Source organism: Camellia sinensis, chromosome 3 (assembly GCF_055761805.1).
Source record: "Camellia sinensis isolate YWXY chromosome 3, ASM5576180v1, whole genome shotgun sequence".
Lineage (NCBI taxonomy): Eukaryota > Viridiplantae > Streptophyta > Magnoliopsida > Ericales > Theaceae > Camellia > Camellia sinensis.
Window position 1 is genome coordinate 47,563,950 of NC_138963.1, and position 20,928 is coordinate 47,584,877.

A 20,928-nucleotide genomic window follows, 5' to 3' on the forward strand; every position below is an offset into this window, starting at 1 on the left:
GCGCTCTGTTTAAGCAATCTTTGTTTAAGTCTTGTTTATTTGCGTTGTCAACGTTATTGCATTTTGTTTATCGAGTTGTAAACTTACTAAAGGTCCTGTTATATCTTAGTAAGTTAAGTTGCTTAGTTTGTTGCGTCGGTTCACTACCTGACTTGGTGATTACACAATGCACATTTCCATTCAATTTCTTTTTTGTACGAAATAAATGATGCGATACGATGCTAAAAGTTTAAAATACAAACACCTTTTCAAAAGCTATTTCATTCCATCATGCTTTACAACAAACAAAGGTACAAGTTTTACAAAAAATAAAACTGCCTAACAATGTGCAAAGTGCTACAAACTACTAGCAAAAAGAAAAATAAAGCAGGAAACAACAGCATCAAAGTCCTCGGGAACGGGAACGAGAAGCACTCCTCATCCTCTTCTGCGGGACAACCTCTGCGCCATCATTATCATCTGGGTCGGAGCTGTCATCCTCAGGATCCCCCTCAGCCTCACCTCTGTTCCCCGAACCAAAACCGGAGCCCCCCTCCTCAGCAGATGTCTCTGACTGACGGTCGGTAGCCTCCTCCTCCTCCTCAGCATCCGCCTCCTCCTCATCAGGCTCCACCTCTACAACGTGAGCCCTGCGTCTGCGGACAGGCCCTCCTCGAGCTCCCCGAAAAGGCCTAGATGGCCCGGCTCCTCGGGAAGGCCGGGATGGCCCCGCCCCCTGAAAAGGCCCGGGTGACCCAACTCCCTGAAAAGGCCCAGATAGCCCAGCTCCCCAAGGAGGCCCAGGTGGCCTGGCCTGCGGCTGACCGGACCATGAAGGCATCTGAAAACAAAGAGTTCAATTCAAATACATCAGTCCAAATATATACATCAGATGCAGATACAAGCAAAGGCTACGTGAAGTAGGTGCATGTAAATACAGTGTACAAGTGGGGTGTGTGTCAGATGTGCTCTACACAAGTAGTCTATCGATGCAGTAGAAATCAGCATGTCATCAGAAGTATGATAAATGCCAGAAAACTGAAGGGTACCTGAATGCCCGCGACAGACAACTGTGCCTCCCTACGCAGGACCATGCCCTCGAGTGTGGCCACCAGTCCAACCACCTCCTCCATGTACCCTCGCGGTGGCTGCAAATACGAGCTCATAATCATCAGTGAACAAAAATGTCTAAACGTCTGAATGATGAATGAAAAAAAATAGTGGAGCATACCAGCGGTGAGTTAGGATCAATGGCGTATCGATCACTGGGTATCGGAGGCTCTAGCGGGATCGGGGTCGGAGAGATAGCCCCATACTGCCACGCCATCAACTCAGTCGGCATATCTGGCCATCCAGGATGAGGATAAGTCGACGGAATCGGAGGAACCGGTCTACCCCCACCTCTAGATGTACCAGCCCTACTAGTAGAAGGGGCGTCTGCAGCCCGAGGATGACATACCGGCAGGCCTCGTCATCGGGGTGCGAGCTCCCGTCAATGGAGGCATCAAATATATGTGACGGTAAGTGGCGTAGTCCCCCTCCTCAAGATATAGTAAAGCATCGCTACCCAGCATAGCGCCGACTACCTCCGAGTAAGAGAGCCTGTCAGCAGTCCGCATACTGACTGGGGGTACTGCGGGAGGATCCTGAGAAAGATACCCCCATACCTGGCGCAGAAAGCGTTCCCCCAGGAACCATGCCCTGCCAACCGGCCCTTCGAGTAGGACCCTATACTGGGAGATGTCCGACCCTCCGGTATACTGAAGTCGGAGACCATCACCCAGGGACACCCAAGGCTGCCATGAGATCTGCGGATGATAAATGCATAAACCAATCAGAAATCGAGAATATACAGAGCAAATCAGAGATGAAAATGAAAGGAACTGAAAGTTCTGAGGTACCTCTGAATGTCGCACAGTGTCAAAGTACTGTCGCAGGTAAAGGAGGGTCTCTCGAGGTCTCGGCCGGTGCGGGCCCTCAAACACCAGTGAGTATGGGGTCATGGGAACCCCTGCCACCTCCAACTCTGGGGCTAATGATGGAAAGTATGCACAGACCCATAGCTGAGAAAAGCAGTGCAGAATGTAAGTACGAAATGCTGAGAGCAAAATACAGACTGTAAAAGTGCGCTGTAAGTGCAATGTACAAATAATGAAAAGCAGAAATGTAAATCAAGAGGACAGAAAAGTACCTCCCAGGCTCTCCAGTAGCCGCCAAGTAAATCGCCCCGCCCACGGGAGGTCGCGCTCATATAAAAGTAAAGGGTAGCCAGGCCGGCGCCACCCCAGTCATATCGATGGACCTGTGATAGGTCAACCAGAGCGCTCAGCAGGTATAGCCCGACTGTGTTCCCTCTATCGGTGAACAGGGTAGTCCCGAAGAGGAACATAAAGAAACCACGAGCATACTGCTCTGTCTCCTCGGGAGTCTCAGGCACCATCTCCGGCCGCCGGAAGTGGGAAGAGAACCAAGTGTATCAGACTCTCCCAGAAACCCTGTCAACAGGCGGGCGAGCCCCCAATAGATACATCCAAGCGGCCTCCCACTCGCCCATATCCTCATCATAAGGGATGGACCAACCTCCTATGTCTAAGCCAGTCAACACAGCGAAGTCTAGAGGCGTCATGGTCATGTCCCCGGTAGCAGAGAAATGAAAGGAGTTGGTGGTGTCCCACCATCTCTCTACCAAGGCTGCTATCAGTGTCCTCCTGGCAGGACAACGTGACAACCCGACGCAGAAGGGCCCGAATCCTGCCAAATCTACCAAATCTCGGACACCCTCCGGGAGCTCAGCGTACCAGTCCCGCGCGATGGTGGAACCATACCCCCGCACACTGCGGGAGCCAACCTGCATTCAGAATGAATACATGTGTCAATAATGAAATGAATGGGCTGTGTGCCAATGAAATGAATGGGCTATGTGCCAATGAGATGAATGGGCAGTGTGCCAATGAAATGAATGGGCTGTGTGCCAATGAGATGAATGGGCTGTGTGCCAATGAGATGAAATGGGCTGTATGCCGATGAAGCGAAATAAGCTACATGCAAATTTAATCTGGGCTGCGTGTTCAGAAAAATTTGAAGTTTGGGCAGCGTGTTCAACTTTCGATCAGTGTGGGCTGCGTGTTCACTATTTAATCTGGGCTGCGTGTTAAGAAAATTTGAAGTTTGGGCTGCGTGTTCAACTTTCTATCAATGTGGGCTGCGTGTTCACTATTTAATCTGGGCTGTGTGTTCAGAAAATTTGAAGTTTGGGCTGCGTGTTCAACTTTCGATCAGTGTGGGCTGCGTGTTCACTATTTAATCTGGGCTGCGTGTTCAGAAAATTTGAAGTTTGGGCTGCGTGTTCAACTTTCTATTAGTGTGGGCTGCGTGTTCACTATTTAACCTGGGCTGCGTGTTCAGAAAATTTGAAGTGTGGGCTGCGTGTTCACTATTTAACATGGGCTGCGTGTTCAAGAAAATTTAAAAGCTTGGGCTGCGTGTTCAACTTTCTATCAGTGTGGGCTGCGTGTTCACTATTTAACCTGGGCTGCGTGTTCAGAAAATTTGAAGTTTGGGCTGCGTGTTCAACTTTCTATCAGTGTGGGCTGCATGTTCACTATTTAACCTGGGCTGCGTGTTCAGAAAATTTGAAGTTTGGGCTGCGTGTTCAACTTTCTATCAGTGTGGGCTGCGTGTTCACTATTTAATCTGGGCTGCGTGTTCAGAAAATTTGAAGTTTGGGCTGCGTGTTCAACTTTCGATCAGTGTGGGTTGCGTGTTCACTATTTAACCTGGGCTTCGTGTTCAGAAAATTTGAAGTTTGGGCTGCGTGTTCAACTTTCTATCAGTGTGGGCTGCGTGTTCACTATTTTAATCTGGGCTGCGTGTTCAGAAAAATTTGAAGTTTGGGCTGCGTGTTCAACTTTCGATCAGTGTGGGCTACGTGTTCACTATTTAATCTGGGCTGCGTGTTCAGAAAATTTGAAGTTTGGGCTGCGTGTTCAGAAAATTTGAAGTTTGGGCTGCGTGTTCAACTTTTTATCAGTGTGGGCTGCGTGTTCACTATTTAATCTGGGCTGCGTGTTCAGAAAATTTGAAGTTTGGACTGCGTGTTCAACTTTCGATCAGTGTGGGCTGCGTGTTCAGAAAATTTGAAGTTTGGGCTGCGTGTTCAACTTTCTATCAGTGTGGGCTGCGTGTTCACTATTTAACATGGGCTGCGTGTTCAGAAAATTTGAAGTGTGGGCTGCGTGTTCACTATTTAACCTGGGCTGCGTGTTCAAAAAAATTTGAAGTTTGGGCTGCGTGTTCAACTTTCTATCAGTGTGGGCTGCGTGTTCACTATTTAACCTGGGCTGCGTGTTCAGAAAATTTGAAGTTTGGGCTGCGTGTTCAACTTTCTATCAGTGTGGGCTGCGTGTTCACTATTTAACCTGGGCTGCGTGTTCAGAAAATTTAAAAGCTTGGGCTACGTGTTCAACTTTCTATCAGTGTCGGCTGCGTGTTCACTATTTAACCTGGGCTGCGTGTTCAGAAAATTTGAAGTTTGGGCTGCGTGTTCAACTTTCTATCAGTGTGGGCTGCGTGTTCACTATTTAACCTGGGCTGCGTGTTCAGAAAATTTGAAGTTTGGGCTGCGTGTTCAACTTTCAATCAGTGTGGGCTGCGTGTTCACTATTTAACCTGGGCTGCGTGTTCAGAAAATTTCAACTAGTGTGAGCTGCGTGTTCACTATCTAATCTGGGCTGCGTGTTCAGAGAATTTAAAGTTTGGGCTGCGTGTTCAAATTTCAACTAGTGTGGGCTGCGTGTTCACTATCTAATCTGGGCTGTGTGTTCAGAAAATGTAAAGTGTGGGCTGTGTGTTCACTTTCGAATTCGGGCTGTGTGTTCGACAAATCAGTGTCTGAGCCGTGTGTTCGCCTCTTAACTAAATGTGTACTGTGCGTTCGCAATTAATTAATGAGCCGAGTGTTCAGAAATTCGAGTGTTGAAACTACATGTTCAGGATGCAAGCAAAGTACTATGTCATAAGCTAAACTGCATGTTCAAGCATGGCAAAGGTGCGAAATGTACGAAAAATGCAGAAAATGAAGTAAATACCTCTCGGGCCTCATGAGAGAGGTGATGCTCCGGCTCTCGGAGAAGCAGATCCCCGAGTGCTCGCTCGTCAAAGCTAGTAAAGTGACGGAAGACAGCACGAGGGAGGACATGTGCTGGCGGACGGTACCTCCCGGGAATAAAAGGTCGGGTCCTCGGGGGTAGGGTCATGGGATCAAAATCATCTCCGGCACCTGGAAAACCTCCGCCGTGGGGAGAATTACCCGCCATTTTCAGAAGATCTGCAAAGGGAGCAAAAATGAGCAAAATGAGCCGAAATTGGAAAAAGTCAACAAAAGTCAACTCTCGGGAAATAAAAAGTCAACAAAAGTCAATTCCCGAGAAAATCTTCCAAATATTGAGACAAACTTACCTCAAGTGGCGAAAATGCGAAAAGAAGCTCTGAAACCGAAATTTAATCGCTTCAAAGTGTTTGAAACCAAATATTTTTGCGAAAACAATTTGCACGGGGCGTTGGAAAACGCGTATGGAACTCAGATCTGGAGAAGAAAGTGTTGTAGGAGGCAAGAAAGGAAGGGATCTCGGCTGCCTTATATAGGCTCAAGGTCTTGGTTGAAGGAGCATAAAGAAAGGGGGTGAAAAGACCAAAGTGCCCCCGGATTTGGGCATATGGCTGGCCGGCCCTCTTTTCTAGCCGGCCAGCTATCTGCTTTTTGGAAAACTGGCCGGCCAGCTATTTACTTTATGGAAAACCGGTTGGCCACCTCCCCTTGGGAAGATAAACGGCCGGCCATGTCCCCCACATGCCCACCTAGCTCTCTGCAAATTTTGAGGAAGATCGGAGTTCCCGGGACCTGAAAAAGTTCAAGAAAAGTACACTTCCGGCCGCGAAATAGCTCCGCCGGGACTTCAGCTTCAAGTTCTGACATATGTCTCATCATCATTCATCGAAATCAAAGTGTATCCTTTTTGAATGAGTTGTAGCCCTTCCAGGAAGTGGGTTGGAGGCCGTAATTGAGTTACCTTCGCCAAAACACGCGTTTCCGTACTCGTTGTTTCATGACAAACGGGCACCCTGATTCATGCTCGTGTCACATTATCTTGCATTCTCATGAGCATACCTGCATTAACGTGCACATTTCTTGATATTGGCATATCTCTATACTTGGGCATGCGTTGTCACGCATGTTCCACTCTTGCATTGCGATGCATTCACTTGCCGGCACTGCGTGTGTCAAACTTCCAGAATCACATTGGATATATAGCATATTGTACTTGTTGCAATTTCTCTCTTTTGCAGGCACGATATTGTATGTACGGTTCAATTGAGGCTGGTGCGACCAGACGAATTGCGCAGGTATCGTATCTTCTCCGTGTGAGATGTGGCGGGGATTGAATAATCCTCCGCATTCTTAACTGCATGAAATGTAGTTGTTACTTTGCATTCTTGCTTAAAACTGTTGCATCTATTTGCGAATACTTGCTTCATTACAGCTTGCTGCATTCGCATGATCATTGGGTTACCTCCGGCTCTTTGCATATCATTTGCATTTTGCCCCTGCCTGCGGGCATGCCTGCGGGCACATCTCTGTTTATCTTGCACGTTTGTCTAAGTCTTCGGCCTCGTCAAAAATGGGTCATCTCTGGGCTTTGACATTCACTCCCGTCACTTGTGACTTTCGAGTTCTGTCAAAGAGGGGCAACTGTAGACACCCCATTTTTGACCGACCTTAAGACTCAGACGTCACTGATTGAGCGCTTGGTGATGTTGCATAATGTGCTTGTTCAGAAGTTTCAGAGTCACGGCCGTAAGCCCTGCCTCCGGACTTCCGAACCCTCTTTTGTACTTTGCCTCGGTTTGCGAACCAGGCTCTGTTTTCTTTGTTTCTTTTCCTGAGGGAAGGGAGAGGTCCCATAGACCATCTCTCAGTGGCCGTGGGCTACATTTTGTGGCCGTAGGCCATTTTGCCCATTTCGGAGTCCGGTTTCTGGTTTTTCGGGACCGTTGGCCGTGTGCCTCGGTTCGGGACCGCCTAACCATCTCCGTTTGCTCTGATTTTTGGCATACTCCCTTTCTACTCCCTTTTGAGGGACACTGGGGTCTGAGAAACCCACTTCGTGGCCGAATGCCACTTTCGGTGCTTAACAGCCCATTTTCGGGACCCCGAACTGCGCGTTTTGGTCCCCGAGCATTCGTTTTGCATCGGTTTTCGTTCATTTTTGGCAGGTACCTCTGTTTTATCACCGGGGAGGTCATTGAAGGGTGGGAGGCCAGCAATTGTTGCAGCAACCAGTTATACATCCTTCGACGCCCTCCGGCGCCCGTTTTTCGCACTTCCGGGCTAATGTTGAACACCTTGGGCCCATTTTCTCGAACTTTGAACCACATATTTGTGATGTACACAGATGGGAGGACCCTAAAAAATGGTGGCCGGCCATTAATGTTACTTGACCCTTTTGACCCCCTCCTCCCGGGCTAATGTTGAACCCCTTGGGCCCATTTTCTCGAACTTTGAACCACATATTTGTGATGTACACAGATGGGAGGACCCTAAAAAATGGTGGCCGGCCATTAATGTTACTTGACCCTTTTGACCCCCTCCTTCCGGGCTAATGTTGAACCCCTTGGGCCCATTTTCTCGAACTTTGAACCACATATTTGTGATGTACACACATGGGAGGACCCTAAAAATTGGTGGCCGGCCAGTAATTCCACCTGACCCTTTTGAACCCCTCTTTTCGGGCTAATGTTGAACCCCTTGGACCCACTTTCTTGGACTTTTAACCACAGGGTTATGTTGTACACAGATAGGAGGACACCATCAGTTGGTGGCTGGCCACTAAATCTGATTGACCCTTTTGACCCCTAGCCGGCCGGCTAGGGGGTGTGGCCAGCCGGCCACCTGCAGCAAAAGTAACAGGCCGGCCGAGCTCCTTGCACTGTGCACTTTACAACTGTGGAGCTTTATCCCCCAGAAAATATCTTTATCCGGGGGATATTTTGTGGGGGAAAGTTTGTCTCCTTTTCCCCCACCTTTACACCCCCTTTTTGGCCCTTATAACAAGCAAGCTATATCATTTGTTGGGGTTAGAAAAATTGGTCTTCAAGCTTCCATACACAAAGCCATCTTTATCCCTCTCATTTCCTTGAAAACTTCCAAGTCCCTATTCACCATTTCTTCTACACCACCAAGCTCTACCACCACCACCTCATTTCCAGCAACAAGGAAGGCTTCTCAAAGGCTAAAGGAGCTGCAAATTGGTCCAAGAAGCAACAAAAGCTTTAGTCTTCAAGGGTGAGTAACATTTCTCCTCTTTGACCCTTTTTCTTGATCCATTTGTAAGCCCCATATGCTTTTTGTTTCAAGCTCCGGCCCTAACTGAAAGGGGCCCTCTTTTGAGCTCATTTTCACTTTTCATTAAGGGCTCAACCCTGTTTGAGCCCTCCATGATGCACTTGCTTCATTGATCCTCTTATATGTCATAATCTTGCATGCTATTTTTGGCCCATGAGTAATCTGTTTTTGAGCATGTTGTAAACTGATATTAGGCTTATTTTGAGCCCCTCTTCAACATTGAAGAAGGGATCAACACCATTTGGGACTTCCATGTTGTACTTACCTTTATACTCCTCTTTTCTTCCCCATTCTTGCATGCAATGGAAGCCTACCATGCTTTTGTTTTTGGCCATTTTACAGTTCTGAAAAAGTGCTTATTTTGGTCCATTCTTCATATTTCATTTAGGTCCTTTCATGGTTTGGGACCTCCATATGCCACTTCATGTTATATCTCTCTTTTATTCCCCATTCTTGCATGTTTAGTTAGCCTATCATGCTTTTGTTTTTGGCCATTTTACAGTTCTTGAAATAGTCCTATTTTGGCCCATTCTACATGTTTTATTAAGGGTCTTTGGCTTTTTGGTGAATATTTTGCATACCTCATGTTATAGCCACTTTTGAACCTCATTTTGCATCACATTTCTATCATGTTTGTATACTGATTTTGGGGCTGCCATATACTGTAAATATTCATGTTTTTGGTCCCTCTTCAGTGTTGTAGAAGGGAATTTTTCAGTTTGGATTTTGCTTATATCACTTGCTTCATTACCCCTCTTTTGGCCCCTATTCTTGCATGCCATTTTTGCCATACCTATGCTTGCTGTTTGGCCATGTTTATAACTGTGAAAGTGCCTTTTTTGGGACTGTCTAGCTTCTGTCTTTGCATTGCATGTCCATATTGTGCATGTTTGGCATAGCTATAGGCCATTTCGGGTGCCTAAATTCGCATTTCGGGACAATTCCATGCATTTGGTGTCATTTCGCCTCATTTCGGGACTGTTTTCCCCTATATCTTAGTGCTGAAATTCTATTAGAATGATTGCTATTCATTTCATGTCATTACATCGCATTCCATCATCGCCTCGATTTGCGTGCCCGTGAGCACGCATTTCGAGGCACTTCATTTTTCATCCATCGGCATCCTATGTGAGTGTGGCTGAGGCTCACTCATGTTGGTATATGCCCATATCATGTTTCCATGTCATTTGCATTGCGTATGACATCGCCTTGGTTTGCGTGCCTGTGTGCACGCATTTCGAGGCACTTCATTTTTCATCCATCGGCATCCTATGCGAGTGTGGCTGAGGCTCACTCATGTTGGTATAAGCCCATATCACATTTTTATGTCATTGCATCGCATTCCGCCATCGCCTCGGTTTGCGTGCCCGTGTGCACGCATTTCGAGGCACTTCATTTTTCATCTATCGGCATCCTATGTGAGTGTGGCTAAGGCTCACTCATGTTGGTATAAGCCCATATCATGTTTCCATGTCATTTGCATTGCGTATGTCATCGCCTTGGTTTGCGTGCCCGTGTGCACGCATTTCGAGGCACTTCATTTTTATCCATCGGCATCCTATGTGAGTTTGGCTGAGGCTCACTCATGTTGGTATAAGCCCATATCACATTTCCATGTCATTTACATTGCGTATACTATCGCATCGGTTTGCGTGCCAGTGTGCAAGCACTTCAAGGCATCTCACTTTCATAGCATGGTGTATGTTAGGATTGTATCTTAGTCGCATTTCATGCATATCATGCATATTGCATTGTGTTCGGAATAGGAGTTAGCCCGGGCACGGGGAAACGAGGTGCGTTTCGTACTCCGAGTGACGGAACGTGTCTCAATTCCAAGTCACCGACACTCCGGATTATCCATGATGGAGTTAGGTTTTAGCTGTAGTTTCATGTGCATTCATTCTATATTGAGTTGTGCATTTCGACTCCTCGGCCATCATGTCTCGGTATGCGTGATTGGTGGCACGAGGATCGAGACATGCATACATTTGTGAAAATACATTGCTATGCCCCTTTCCTGCTTTCTGTTGCAGCAAAACGAAGAATCAGCAACTTTTTGGGGCTTGGCACGCATTTCAAGAACGGGTGTAAACAGAGGCTAATTGGGGCATTCCGGTGGATTTCCGCGCAAGACAACCCGGACATGCATGCCTTGCATGCCAGTTTTACAGCTTTCTTAGTTAATTTGTTAATTAATTAGGAATTTGTACATTATTCGGACTGTAATATTCTTTTATTCGGGACTGTATATTTATTCGGACCCTCCGAGTGAGGGCACAACTGTAATAAGTGTGCGTGAGTGTGATGTATGTCTTCCAACCCCACGTCTTTCTCCCTTTTATTTATCCGCTTATGATGGTTAGATTAGGGCATATTTAAATTAGCATACAGTATGACAGCATGTTTGCATTCATTCATCTGTATTGCATGCACTGGGCTCGGCGCATCATACTAACTGCATTGTACTTTCAATTTCAAAGTTGAATACATGATAGTTGTAACATTTCATATGCCATCTTAGAATAGCCGAGCCTGCTATAATTGCATTTTGCATGTGTTGCATTAGGCATTTCTGTATAGTTAGGATCATGCATGATTTCTAATGAATTCCTATTTTGGCTTGGAGTACTCGGTAAGCTTTATGCTTTAGCATCCTTGCATGCGTGTGAGTGACTGCCATGAATAGCATGCTTACCATGAGACTATGTGCTTATCTGATATAACTGCCTGAATGCCTGTGGGTGAAGGTTGGGTTACTTAAATTGGAATAAATCATCAAATGTTTTAAAGCCTACCTGCGGGTAGCAAACCATTTTCAAAAACAAGCATGAAATGTTTCGTTCCAATTCAGGCGACCCGGTCTATATTTGTATGTTGTGCGCATCACATAGTAACCTAGGCTAATAAACTGGAATAAGAACTCACAATGTTTTCAAAAATTGATATCATGGTTAGTAGAGGCCGGTCTATGACCGGGCGAGCGGGGGTGCTCACGAAGTGACCTTCCCCAATCGTACCCAAGTTCCCGAGCCGAGGCAACTTTGGTGATGACGGACACGTGGCCTTTTGGCACCGAGTCAGGGTTTCCTAAATTTCCCAAAATAAAATATTTAGGTGGCGACTCTGTATCTGGCAAAGTAGTCCATGTTTGGCACTTCTTTCAAAAATCTGTTTTTCTTGAAATGATTTGCCGGATTTGGACTCTTTGGTTCAGACTTAGAACCGTGACTAACGAAAGTCAAGTCCGAGCTGTAGCGAGGTCCCCCGCGGGCTTGTTACACATGGCTAAGCCAACCAAGCCTCACAAGGCTAAGAGGGCTTAAGATAGGTTCAAGGCAGACCTAGACCATGCAAAGGGGACTCCCTAGATGGCATCTAAGTGGCTCAATTTCAAAGCATGCACTATGGCCAAAACATGAAACATGCTACACATGCTTTCAAAGCATTAAGAAAACATCCAAAGCAAACATATAGGCATGCAAATGGGACTGAAATGACATGGTAGATGATTCCAAATCACCAAATCAATGCAAAAATGTCATGCTATATATTCATACACTTAAGGCCAACAAGCCGGGATGCAAAGGGGCTATACTAAGCATGCCAAATCCGACCCAAACGATTATGGATAGAGCTAAAACATGGCAAAAGGAGCACAAAACCTTCACAAGGCTAAGCTTAAAACATGCTCTAACAAGGGCTAACAACCTAAGGCACATTGAGGCAATAACATGGCATTACATGGTAGGTATGCTAAGCATGCATGGTGTACCAAAACCAACAACAAACAGAGGTATATTACAACATATTAAGCATGGAAAGCAGCCAAGACATGGTCAATACACACTTTAACATGATGCTCTCTCAAAAGGCTAAAAATGGTCCATTTCAAGGACAACAAGGAGAGGGGGTGGCCCTCCCCTTTTGGAGACTTCAAGGCACCATCTTCACCACTGAAATCCCTCAAGATTTCAGTGGTGAAGAGGCCCAAACACCAAAATCTCGAAACTTATACAAAATAGCACAAAATGAGGCCTTACAAAGCCTAGGAGGGGTCAAACACCTCCAAACCACAAAACACTCTTAACAATCAAGAGGGCTTAAAAACAGAACTTTTTTGTATTATACACTAAGTTCAAAAACGAATTTAAGATAGGTAGAAATACAATGCAAAAATGGGGTAAAAATGGGTAAGGTTCTTACCCTTGTAGACCTCTTCAACAATGGTGACCTTGTTCCTTCCTTGGGCTCCAAACCAGTCAAGAACCTCAAGAACAAGCCCTTAGAACCTTAGTTTCAAGAGGAAGGTGAAACACTAGGTGCTTGTGTGCAATAGTATGGACTAAAACACACACAAGAGTAATATAGAGATAGGATGTATATGTAACTCAAACCCTAAAACCAGAGCTTGGTCTGTGTTTTTCCCTCCCTAAAATGTCTAAAGTCTCTAACCCTAAGGCCAAGAGAGAAGGCCCTCTCTTATAGAGCCTTATTGTCTTATAAAGCTTACAAGACAAGCTTCATAAGAGGGAGATCCCCCCATACACGTGTATGGAGGGGAGCAAAAGCAAGACAGCTGTCTTAAAATATCTGCAAAAGCAGATGCACAGTAGAAGGCCGGCCAAAAATATCATTTTGGCCAAAAAGAGTGCCGACCGGCACTAAAAAGTGCCGACCAGCAACAAATGGTGCCGGCCGGCAATATACATTGCCGGTGGCAGCAAAAACCAGCCGGTGGCCTCTAGCCACTGCCGGTGGTGTGTGGGGATGCCTCACAAAGCATTCCCTGCCCCTCCAAGGCAAAACACAAGTGTTTGGTGCAAAACCAGACACTAAACGGTTGAGTTCGGAGATCCTGAGGCAAGGCGCGTAGCCGAGACCTCCGGGAACTCCAAACGAACACAAACATGGATAATCACCGAGTGTTCAAACGGTGACGTCCAAGTCTTGAGGATGGTCAAAAATGGGGTGTCTACAGTTGCCCCTCTTTGACAGAACTCGAAAGTCATAACAATGACGGGAGTGAATGTCAAAGCCCAGAGACGACCCATTTTTGACAAGGCCGAAGACTTAGACAAACATGCAAGACAAACAAGGTATGCGCCCGAAGGCAGGGGCAAAATGCAAGACAATGCACGAAGCCGAGCATAACTTATGATCATGTAAAGAAAGCTGTAATGAAGCATACATGCAACAATTTTATGCTAGCATACACCAAACTACATTACAATGCAGAAAGGATGTAAGAGAATTATGCAATTCTCGATACGTCTCACTCGGAGGATACAATACCTGTGCGGTTCGTCTGGTTGCACCAACCTCAAATGAACCGTACATACAATATCGTGCCTGCAAAGAAAACAAACTTAACAGGTACAATATTGTTAGCAACATGCATGTCAATGCGAGAATGGATGCAAAACGCTATGCAATATATACAAAACAATGTATAAACAATGCAAATAAAGATGCAATGTAATTGAAACAATGCAAACTAGATGCAAAGCAATTGAATCATGATCCAATCACTAGTGGTTCGGAACCACACCTATGTCAAATAGATTGATGGAGGTAACAAGTCTGTCTACCATAGAACGGTCAACTGAACTATGAGCATTGTAGACAGACACAAGAACGAGTATTGGGTGGAATTGACACAAGTGGGGAAACGACCCGCTGGAGAAAGGACTACGATCCTAATGCTGGATGCAAAAATTACACTACAATGTAATATATGGAAATGCTGGGGAAATGGCAATGGATATGGCACGCGGGCCAAACTAAATCTTGCCTAGGAAAGGCATGTACGCATACAAGCCATGTTTAACATAGAACGGTCCACTGAACTATGCTTCGACACAAGAAGTATGGGCACATACCAGACCAAGCTCAACATGGAAAGGCGCAAGCCATAGATGGAAGTGATGCAATGAATGCATGCAATCTACAATGCAATGGATATGGCACGCGGGCCAAACCAAATCTTGCCTAGGAAAGGCATGTACATGTACGAGCCGTGTCTAACATAGAACGGTCAACTGAACTATGCTTTGACATGAAAAGTATAGGCACATACCAAACCAAGCTCAACATGGAAAGGCGCAAGCCATAGATGGAAGATGATGCAATGAATGCATGCGATCTACAATGCAATGGAAATGGCACGCAGGCCAAACCCAATCTTGCCTAGGAAAGGCGTGTACACGTACGAGCCGTGTCTAACATAGAACGGTCAACTGAACTATGCTTTGACATGAAAAGTATGGGCACATACCAAACCAAGCTCAACCTGGAAAGGCGCAAGCCATAGATGGAAGGTGATGCAATGAATGCATGCGACCTACGATGCAATGGATATGGCACGCGGGCCAAACCAAATCTTGCCTAGGAAAGGCATGTACACGTACAAGCCGTGTCTAACATAGAACGGTCAACTGAACTATGCTTCGACACGAGAGGTATGGGCACATACCAGACCAAGCTCAACCTAGAAAGGCGCAAGCCATAGATGGAAGGTGATGCAATGAATGCATGCGACCTACGATGCAATGTCTACATTATATCATAATGACGCATGACAATGCAACTATATATTTTTTGTTATGAAATGCAAAGGTTTGAAGTGCGTGACAACGCGCGGCTTTTGATACGCATGACAATGCAAGCGAACTGTGCACATCAATGTGCCAAAGGTCTTACACCTTCCAAGGATTTAAGGTCTCCTAGACCGTGCGTATTTAAGGTCTCGCCAGACCATCTGATACCTGCGCGGTTCGTTTGGTTACACCAGCCTTAAATGAACCGTACATACAATATCGTGCCTGCAAAGAAAACAAACTATATAGGTACAATATTGTTAGCAATATGCATAGTAGTGTACTCGAAATGCGTAACAGCGCAAAGCAAGTGGGGAGCATAACAATGCTGTGAAAATACAAACATGTAAGTGGAGCATGCGGTCTACGCAGGCAACGAAATTGATCATAAGCATGCGGTCTACGCAAGTAATGAAATTAACGAATATGCGGTCTACGCAATCAATACATGCGGTCTACGCAGGCAATGAAATTAAGAGTAATCATGCGGTCTACGCAGAGAATACATGCGGTCTACGCAAGTAATGAAATTAATATGCGGTCTACGCAAACAATACATGCGGTCTACGCAGGCAATGAAATTGAACAATCATGCGGTCTACGCAGATAATGAAATTAACAAACATGCGGTCTACGCAAGCAATATATGCGGTCTACGCAGGGAAAGAAATTGGACAATTATGCGGTCTACGCAAGCAATACATGCGGTCTACGCAGGTAAAGAAATTGAACAATAATGCGGTCTACGCAAGGAAAGAAATTGAACAATTATGCGGTCCACGCAAGGAAAGAAATTGAACAATTATGCGGTCTACGCAAGCAATACATGCGGTCTACGCAGGTAAAGAAATCGAACAATAATGCGGTCTACGCAGGGAAAGAAATTGAACAATTATGCGGTCTACGCAAGCAATACATGCGGTCTACGCAGGTAAAGAAATTGAACAATAATGCGGTCTATGCAGGGAAAGAAATAGATTACAAACATGCGGTCTACGCAGGTAATGTAATTAGCATGCGGTCTATGCAAGTAATGAAATTGATTACAAACATGCGTTCTACGCAGGTAATGTAATTAGCATGCGGTCTACGCAAGTAATGAAATTGGTTACAAACATGCGGTCTACGCAGGTAATGTAATTAGCATGCGGTCTACGCAAGTAATGAAATAGATTACAAACATGCGGTCTACGCAGGATGGATGCAAAACGATGCAGATCGTGAGCAATGTAAGACAATGCAAATGAGGCATTCATGCCAAAAGAGCGGGGCACACAGGCCGATGCAAATGAGGCACACGTGCCGATGAAAATGGGGCACGCATGTCGGTGCAAAACGGGGCACGCATGTCGATGAAAAACAAGGCACACGTGCCGATGCGAAACGAGGCACGCGTGCCGATGCGAATGAGGCACACGTGCCGATGCGAATCGAGGCACACGTGCCGATGCAAAACGATTTTGCACACGTGTCGATACGAATGAGGCACACGTGCCGATGTAAATGAGGCACACGTGCCGATGTGAAACGAGGCACACGTGCCGGTGCAAAACGAGGCACACGTGCCGGTGCAAATGAGGCACGCATACCGATGCAAAATGAGGCACACATGCCGATGCAAAACGAGGCACACATGCCAGTGCAAATGAGGCACACATGCCGATGCAAATGAGGCACATGAGATATGCATGCCTCACAAGATGCAAAATGATACAAAGTGTGACACGCATGCCACATGGAATGTAAAGCGATGCTAAGTGCGACACGCATGCCATAGAATGTAAATGGACTTAAATGCGCAACAACGCACGTGTGTCTAAACGCACGACAATGCTCGTAATAAAAATGCAATGACAATGCATGAGAGATTCACGTGACGAGGCAAAGGGGTGCGTGTTACAACGCATGTAGTATGCAAGACAATGCAACTGCGAGGCGCATGATAGCGCGATATGATGCACCGAAATAGTGCGATGAACATGTGTAACGCACATGGGGCAAATTTTGGATCTTGTAAGAGGCAAAAAGGATACTAAAGGATACAACCTTGCACGAGTTGGAGTGCTACGCACGGCAGACACTGTCCGAAGTCAAAACGGAGGCTGGTTGAGCATCGGAGTTGCACTCTCTTGCACTTTCTTGAGCTATGAAGACCAAAAACTTCTCATATGGCCTAAACAAGGTTGTGGGAACACCACCGGCCGGAAGGGGAGGCCACCGGTTGTCCACTGGCTGCAAAATAAATCCATCGGCACAAAATACTGCCGGCCGGCACAAAACATTGCCGACCGGCAAAAAGTTGCTGAGTCGGGGCAGTTTCGACAATTCACCACGGGTGTTTTAAAATAGGGTTCCTAAACCCTATTCCTCACTTCCTTCACCGCCGAAAACCCTCACTTTCTCTCTCTAGAGCGTTTTTCTCTCCCCGTTTCTCCGTTTCTTCGCGTTCTACGCCCGTTTCGTCGTCGGATTCGCGATTTTCTTCGCGTTTCGGACATTTTCGACCGATCACATCTTTGTTTCGGTGCCTCGTTTGGCGTTCCCGCCTTTTCAGAGTTTATTTCCCTTGCTTTCCTCTTCATTCCCGTGCCTTTTCACATTCCGGCCCTTCCGGACATTTTCGACCTTCTCGGGAGTTGACTTTCCGGTTGACTCTTCGTATTCCGGTTCGGTTTTCCTTACTCCGGCCATTTTCTCATTACTCTTGACATGGCGGACGACATTCCACGCGGCGGGACTCCCCCGGACCACGAGATGGATCCCGGGGTCGAGCTCCTACCGTTGAGCGAGCGCCCGTTCGACCCGGCGACCTACCGGCCGGCGATTCATGTTTTGCCCCCCGACGGCCTGCGTCAGTTCCGGAGCTTCGAGAGGCACGTGCCACCCGAGCTATTGCTGCGCAAGCCTACCTCCCACCTTTCCTTCGGCGCTTCCGAGGTAACTCTCTTTCTTCTGCTTTACTTTTCGCAATGTAGGATACAAAACTGTCGTAGTTAGTTGTACTATTTAACTGCTTGAATCTGATATGCTAAACACCGTGGTTGACTGTAAACATACATACAACTGATATCTGTTTGAGACTGGCACATGCACACACACTGCACTAACCCCGGATCACTCAAACACACGACGCACACTGTATTTCACTGCATACACACCGATACCCGATAGCTGTTCAAACCTGTCAAACTTGCACTCATGCTATATCTGTTTTGAACCATCTGAACACGTCGGCGCATCGCACGCTGTAGTTCACTGTAAGCACACCGGCACCCGGCACTTGCCAAAATTTGTTAAACTTGCACGCATGCTACATCTGTTCTGAACCACCCGAACATGCTGACGCATCACATGCTGTAGTTCACTGTAAGCACACCGGCACCCGATATTTGTTTAAATCTATTAAACTTGCACGCATGCTACATCTGTATGTTTCTCAAAATTGCATTTTGAATGTTGTCTTACAACTGTTATTTTTTGTTCACAGGAGGATTCCCATACCATCCGCGGGTATGGGAACACTGGCGCTCGGGAGTGGTACGATGAGCTCCCTAACGCGGTCCGCCGCATAGTAGATCGGGCGGGCTTTGGCGCCTTCTGCCGAGGACTCTCCAGGCTTTCTACCTGCAGACCTCTCCTTGCCGCTCTGGTGGAGAGGTGGTGGGACACCACCGATTCGTTTCACTTCTCCACAGCAGGGGACATGACGATGACCCCGTACGACTTCTCGATGCTCACAGGCATCGGGGTAGGGGGTGATCCGATCCCCTTTGACATAGACATGGATGAGTGGACCGCCGCTCAGGTCCATCTGCTAGGTGAGGTGCCACCTCTAGCTCGTCCGGGTTTTGTGCGGTACTCCTGGTTTGAGGTCCAATTTAGGGTCCAACCCGCGTTAGAGGAGGAGGCGCAGATGACTCAGGAGGACGTGGAGAGGTATGCGCGCGGCTTCCTCATGTTCATGTTCGGGACTACCATCTTCGCCGACCGGGCGAACACCGTGCCTCTTTGCCTTCTCAGCGCACTGGTGGACGTCCGGGACATTTTGCACTATGATTGGGGTGGCGCCGCTCTGGCCACCCTCTATGGATACATGAGCTCGGCTTCTCGCGGCAGCGGCCAGTTGCTCGGAGGCTACTGGCGGGCTTGGGAGGTACATTTCTTTTTCGCTTTTCAGTTTTGCTTTCTGCTTTCTGTATTCTGTACACTGCACACACTGTAGTCTGCTTTATGCTTGCTGTATACTATACACACGGCACACACATACGTTCTGCTTTACACTGACTGTACACTGCTCACACTGTACACTGTACACAACACACTGCACAACACACGGCTCTGCCATTTCTGCTTTATTCTGTATATTCAGCTTTTTCAGATAAATACACTGGCATTTATCTTGCAGTTGTGGGTTTACGCCTACTTTCCTAGGCTTGCCCCCATACCAGTCACAGAGACTCCCCTGGTCGTCCCCTTCTCACGGCGATTTGACGGGAGATGCACCCGGCGGCCACGAGAGACATTCGGCTTCTTCCGCCGATATTTCGACACCATTACCCCTGCCGAGGTATGTTCTACTTGCAGTTCATTTAAGCTTCGCCTTTTCACTGCATATTTCAAAAATAGTAGATAACAAACTGTCTGTTACTTTCAGATCACATAGCGGCCGTGGGCTCCGTTGCCGGCGGTGACGCGGGATCGGTTTGCCGGTGCGGAGGAGACCTCGCATTTCCGAATCTTGCTGGAGGGCCTGGTCTGTCGGGCTTGGTACTTGGGTGAGCGTTTCCTACGCCAGACCCTGGGGTTACCTGAGCAGATAGTCCCGGTTCACCCTCCTGCGGACATGAGGGAGACTGAGAGGCTCACGACCGAGCAGATGGACGATTATACCGTTGGCTGGGAGGAGGCCGGCTTTAGAGGCATCGGCGACTACCGAGAGTACGTGCAGACGTACCTGATGCGACCTCTGAGTGGCGGCCGTCGAGCAGAGGGATCCAGGCCGGTGGCGCCCGTGGCTGGGGCGAGAGCGGGAGCTTCGAGGAGGGCCCGAGTCCGGGGCAGGGGCGAAGTTCAGGGAGAACGGGGGGCTGGCTGGCCCGCCCTGCCTGCTGCACTGACTTTCCGAGGGCAGGGTGGGTCGACCTATCAGATCCCCTTCGCCCCTCCGCCAGCTGATCATGAGTTCATCGATGTCCCCGACTTACCTCCGGTATGTATTACTGCATTTTGTACAGTCATTCATTTCAGTTTATTTGATATTCCACATAATATTAATGCATCTGATGCTTTTGCAGGCTTCTTCTGAGTACACCCGTCAGTCGTTGGCGTTGAATGCCTCGATGATGGGGATGCTTCAGCGGACTTTTGACCTCCTAGCCCTCTACAGCATTCCGGTATGTTCTTCTGGCACTGACCTCAAACCATTCATAAACTGCTTCACATAATCTGATGCACGGCACAACACCTGACCCACTGATCTCATAGTATTTGATACATTGCATACACTGCATTCTGCACTGTACTCTACACTGATAAACTGCTTACGGCATTCATACACTGTACCCATATACTGCATTGATAAACTGTACATTGTACTCATACGCTGCATTCTGCATTGCATTCTGCACTGTTAAACTATCCACAGTATACTGATGCATTTCCCTTTATGTACTTTTTCAGCCTCCTTTCCAGATCCCTGCTGTAGGAGGCATTCCAACTGGACCTGCCGTCCCGGCTCGAGGGAGAGATGAGGAGGGTAGAGCATTCCCCCGCACGAAGGCAGGGCGCACTCATATCGGGAGTAGCACGCGAGCTCCAGTCCCGGATGATGACGATGACGAGGAGTCAGAGGCGGAGGCAGAGGCGGAGTCAAAGTCATCAGAGGAGGAGACCGGAGGCGGCACTAGCTCGGGCTCTGACGACGATGCTGATGATGCTCCTGGACCCTCGTCC

The 20,928-nt window shown here is 47.3% G+C and overlaps 1 protein-coding gene across 1 annotated transcript; it reads right to left on the bottom strand.

Annotated features, from left to right (window-relative positions):
- Window positions 1-245: 245 nt before the first annotated feature.
- Window positions 246-1,746, bottom strand: LOC145820989 (uncharacterized). The gene is made up of 3 exons (XM_082917622.1): window positions 1,211-1,746; window positions 1,029-1,127; window positions 246-820 (listed from the first exon to the last, which is right to left on the bottom strand). Exons 1-3 carry the CDS (start codon window positions 1,319-1,321, stop codon window positions 383-385), a joined length of 648 nt encoding a protein of 215 aa, XP_082773748.1. The 5' UTR covers window positions 1,322-1,746; the 3' UTR covers window positions 246-382.
- Window positions 1,747-20,928: the final 19,182 nt, after the last annotated feature.

What these genes read in the sequence shown, in the direction of transcription:
- LOC145820989 (XM_082917622.1), bottom strand. Translation starts at nt 1,321, where the DNA reads ATGCCGACTGAGTTGATGGCGTGGCAGTATGGGGCTATCTCTCCGACC. An exon ending in TTGATCCTAACTCACCGCTG is followed by an intron (nt 1,128 to 1,210) that starts GTATGCTCCACT and finishes TCGTATTTGCAG; the next exon opens with CCACCGCGAGGGTACATGGA. An exon ending in TGTCTGTCGCGGGCATTCAG is followed by an intron (nt 821 to 1,028) that starts GTACCCTTCAGT and finishes CTTTGTTTTCAG; the next exon opens with ATGCCTTCATGGTCCGGTCA.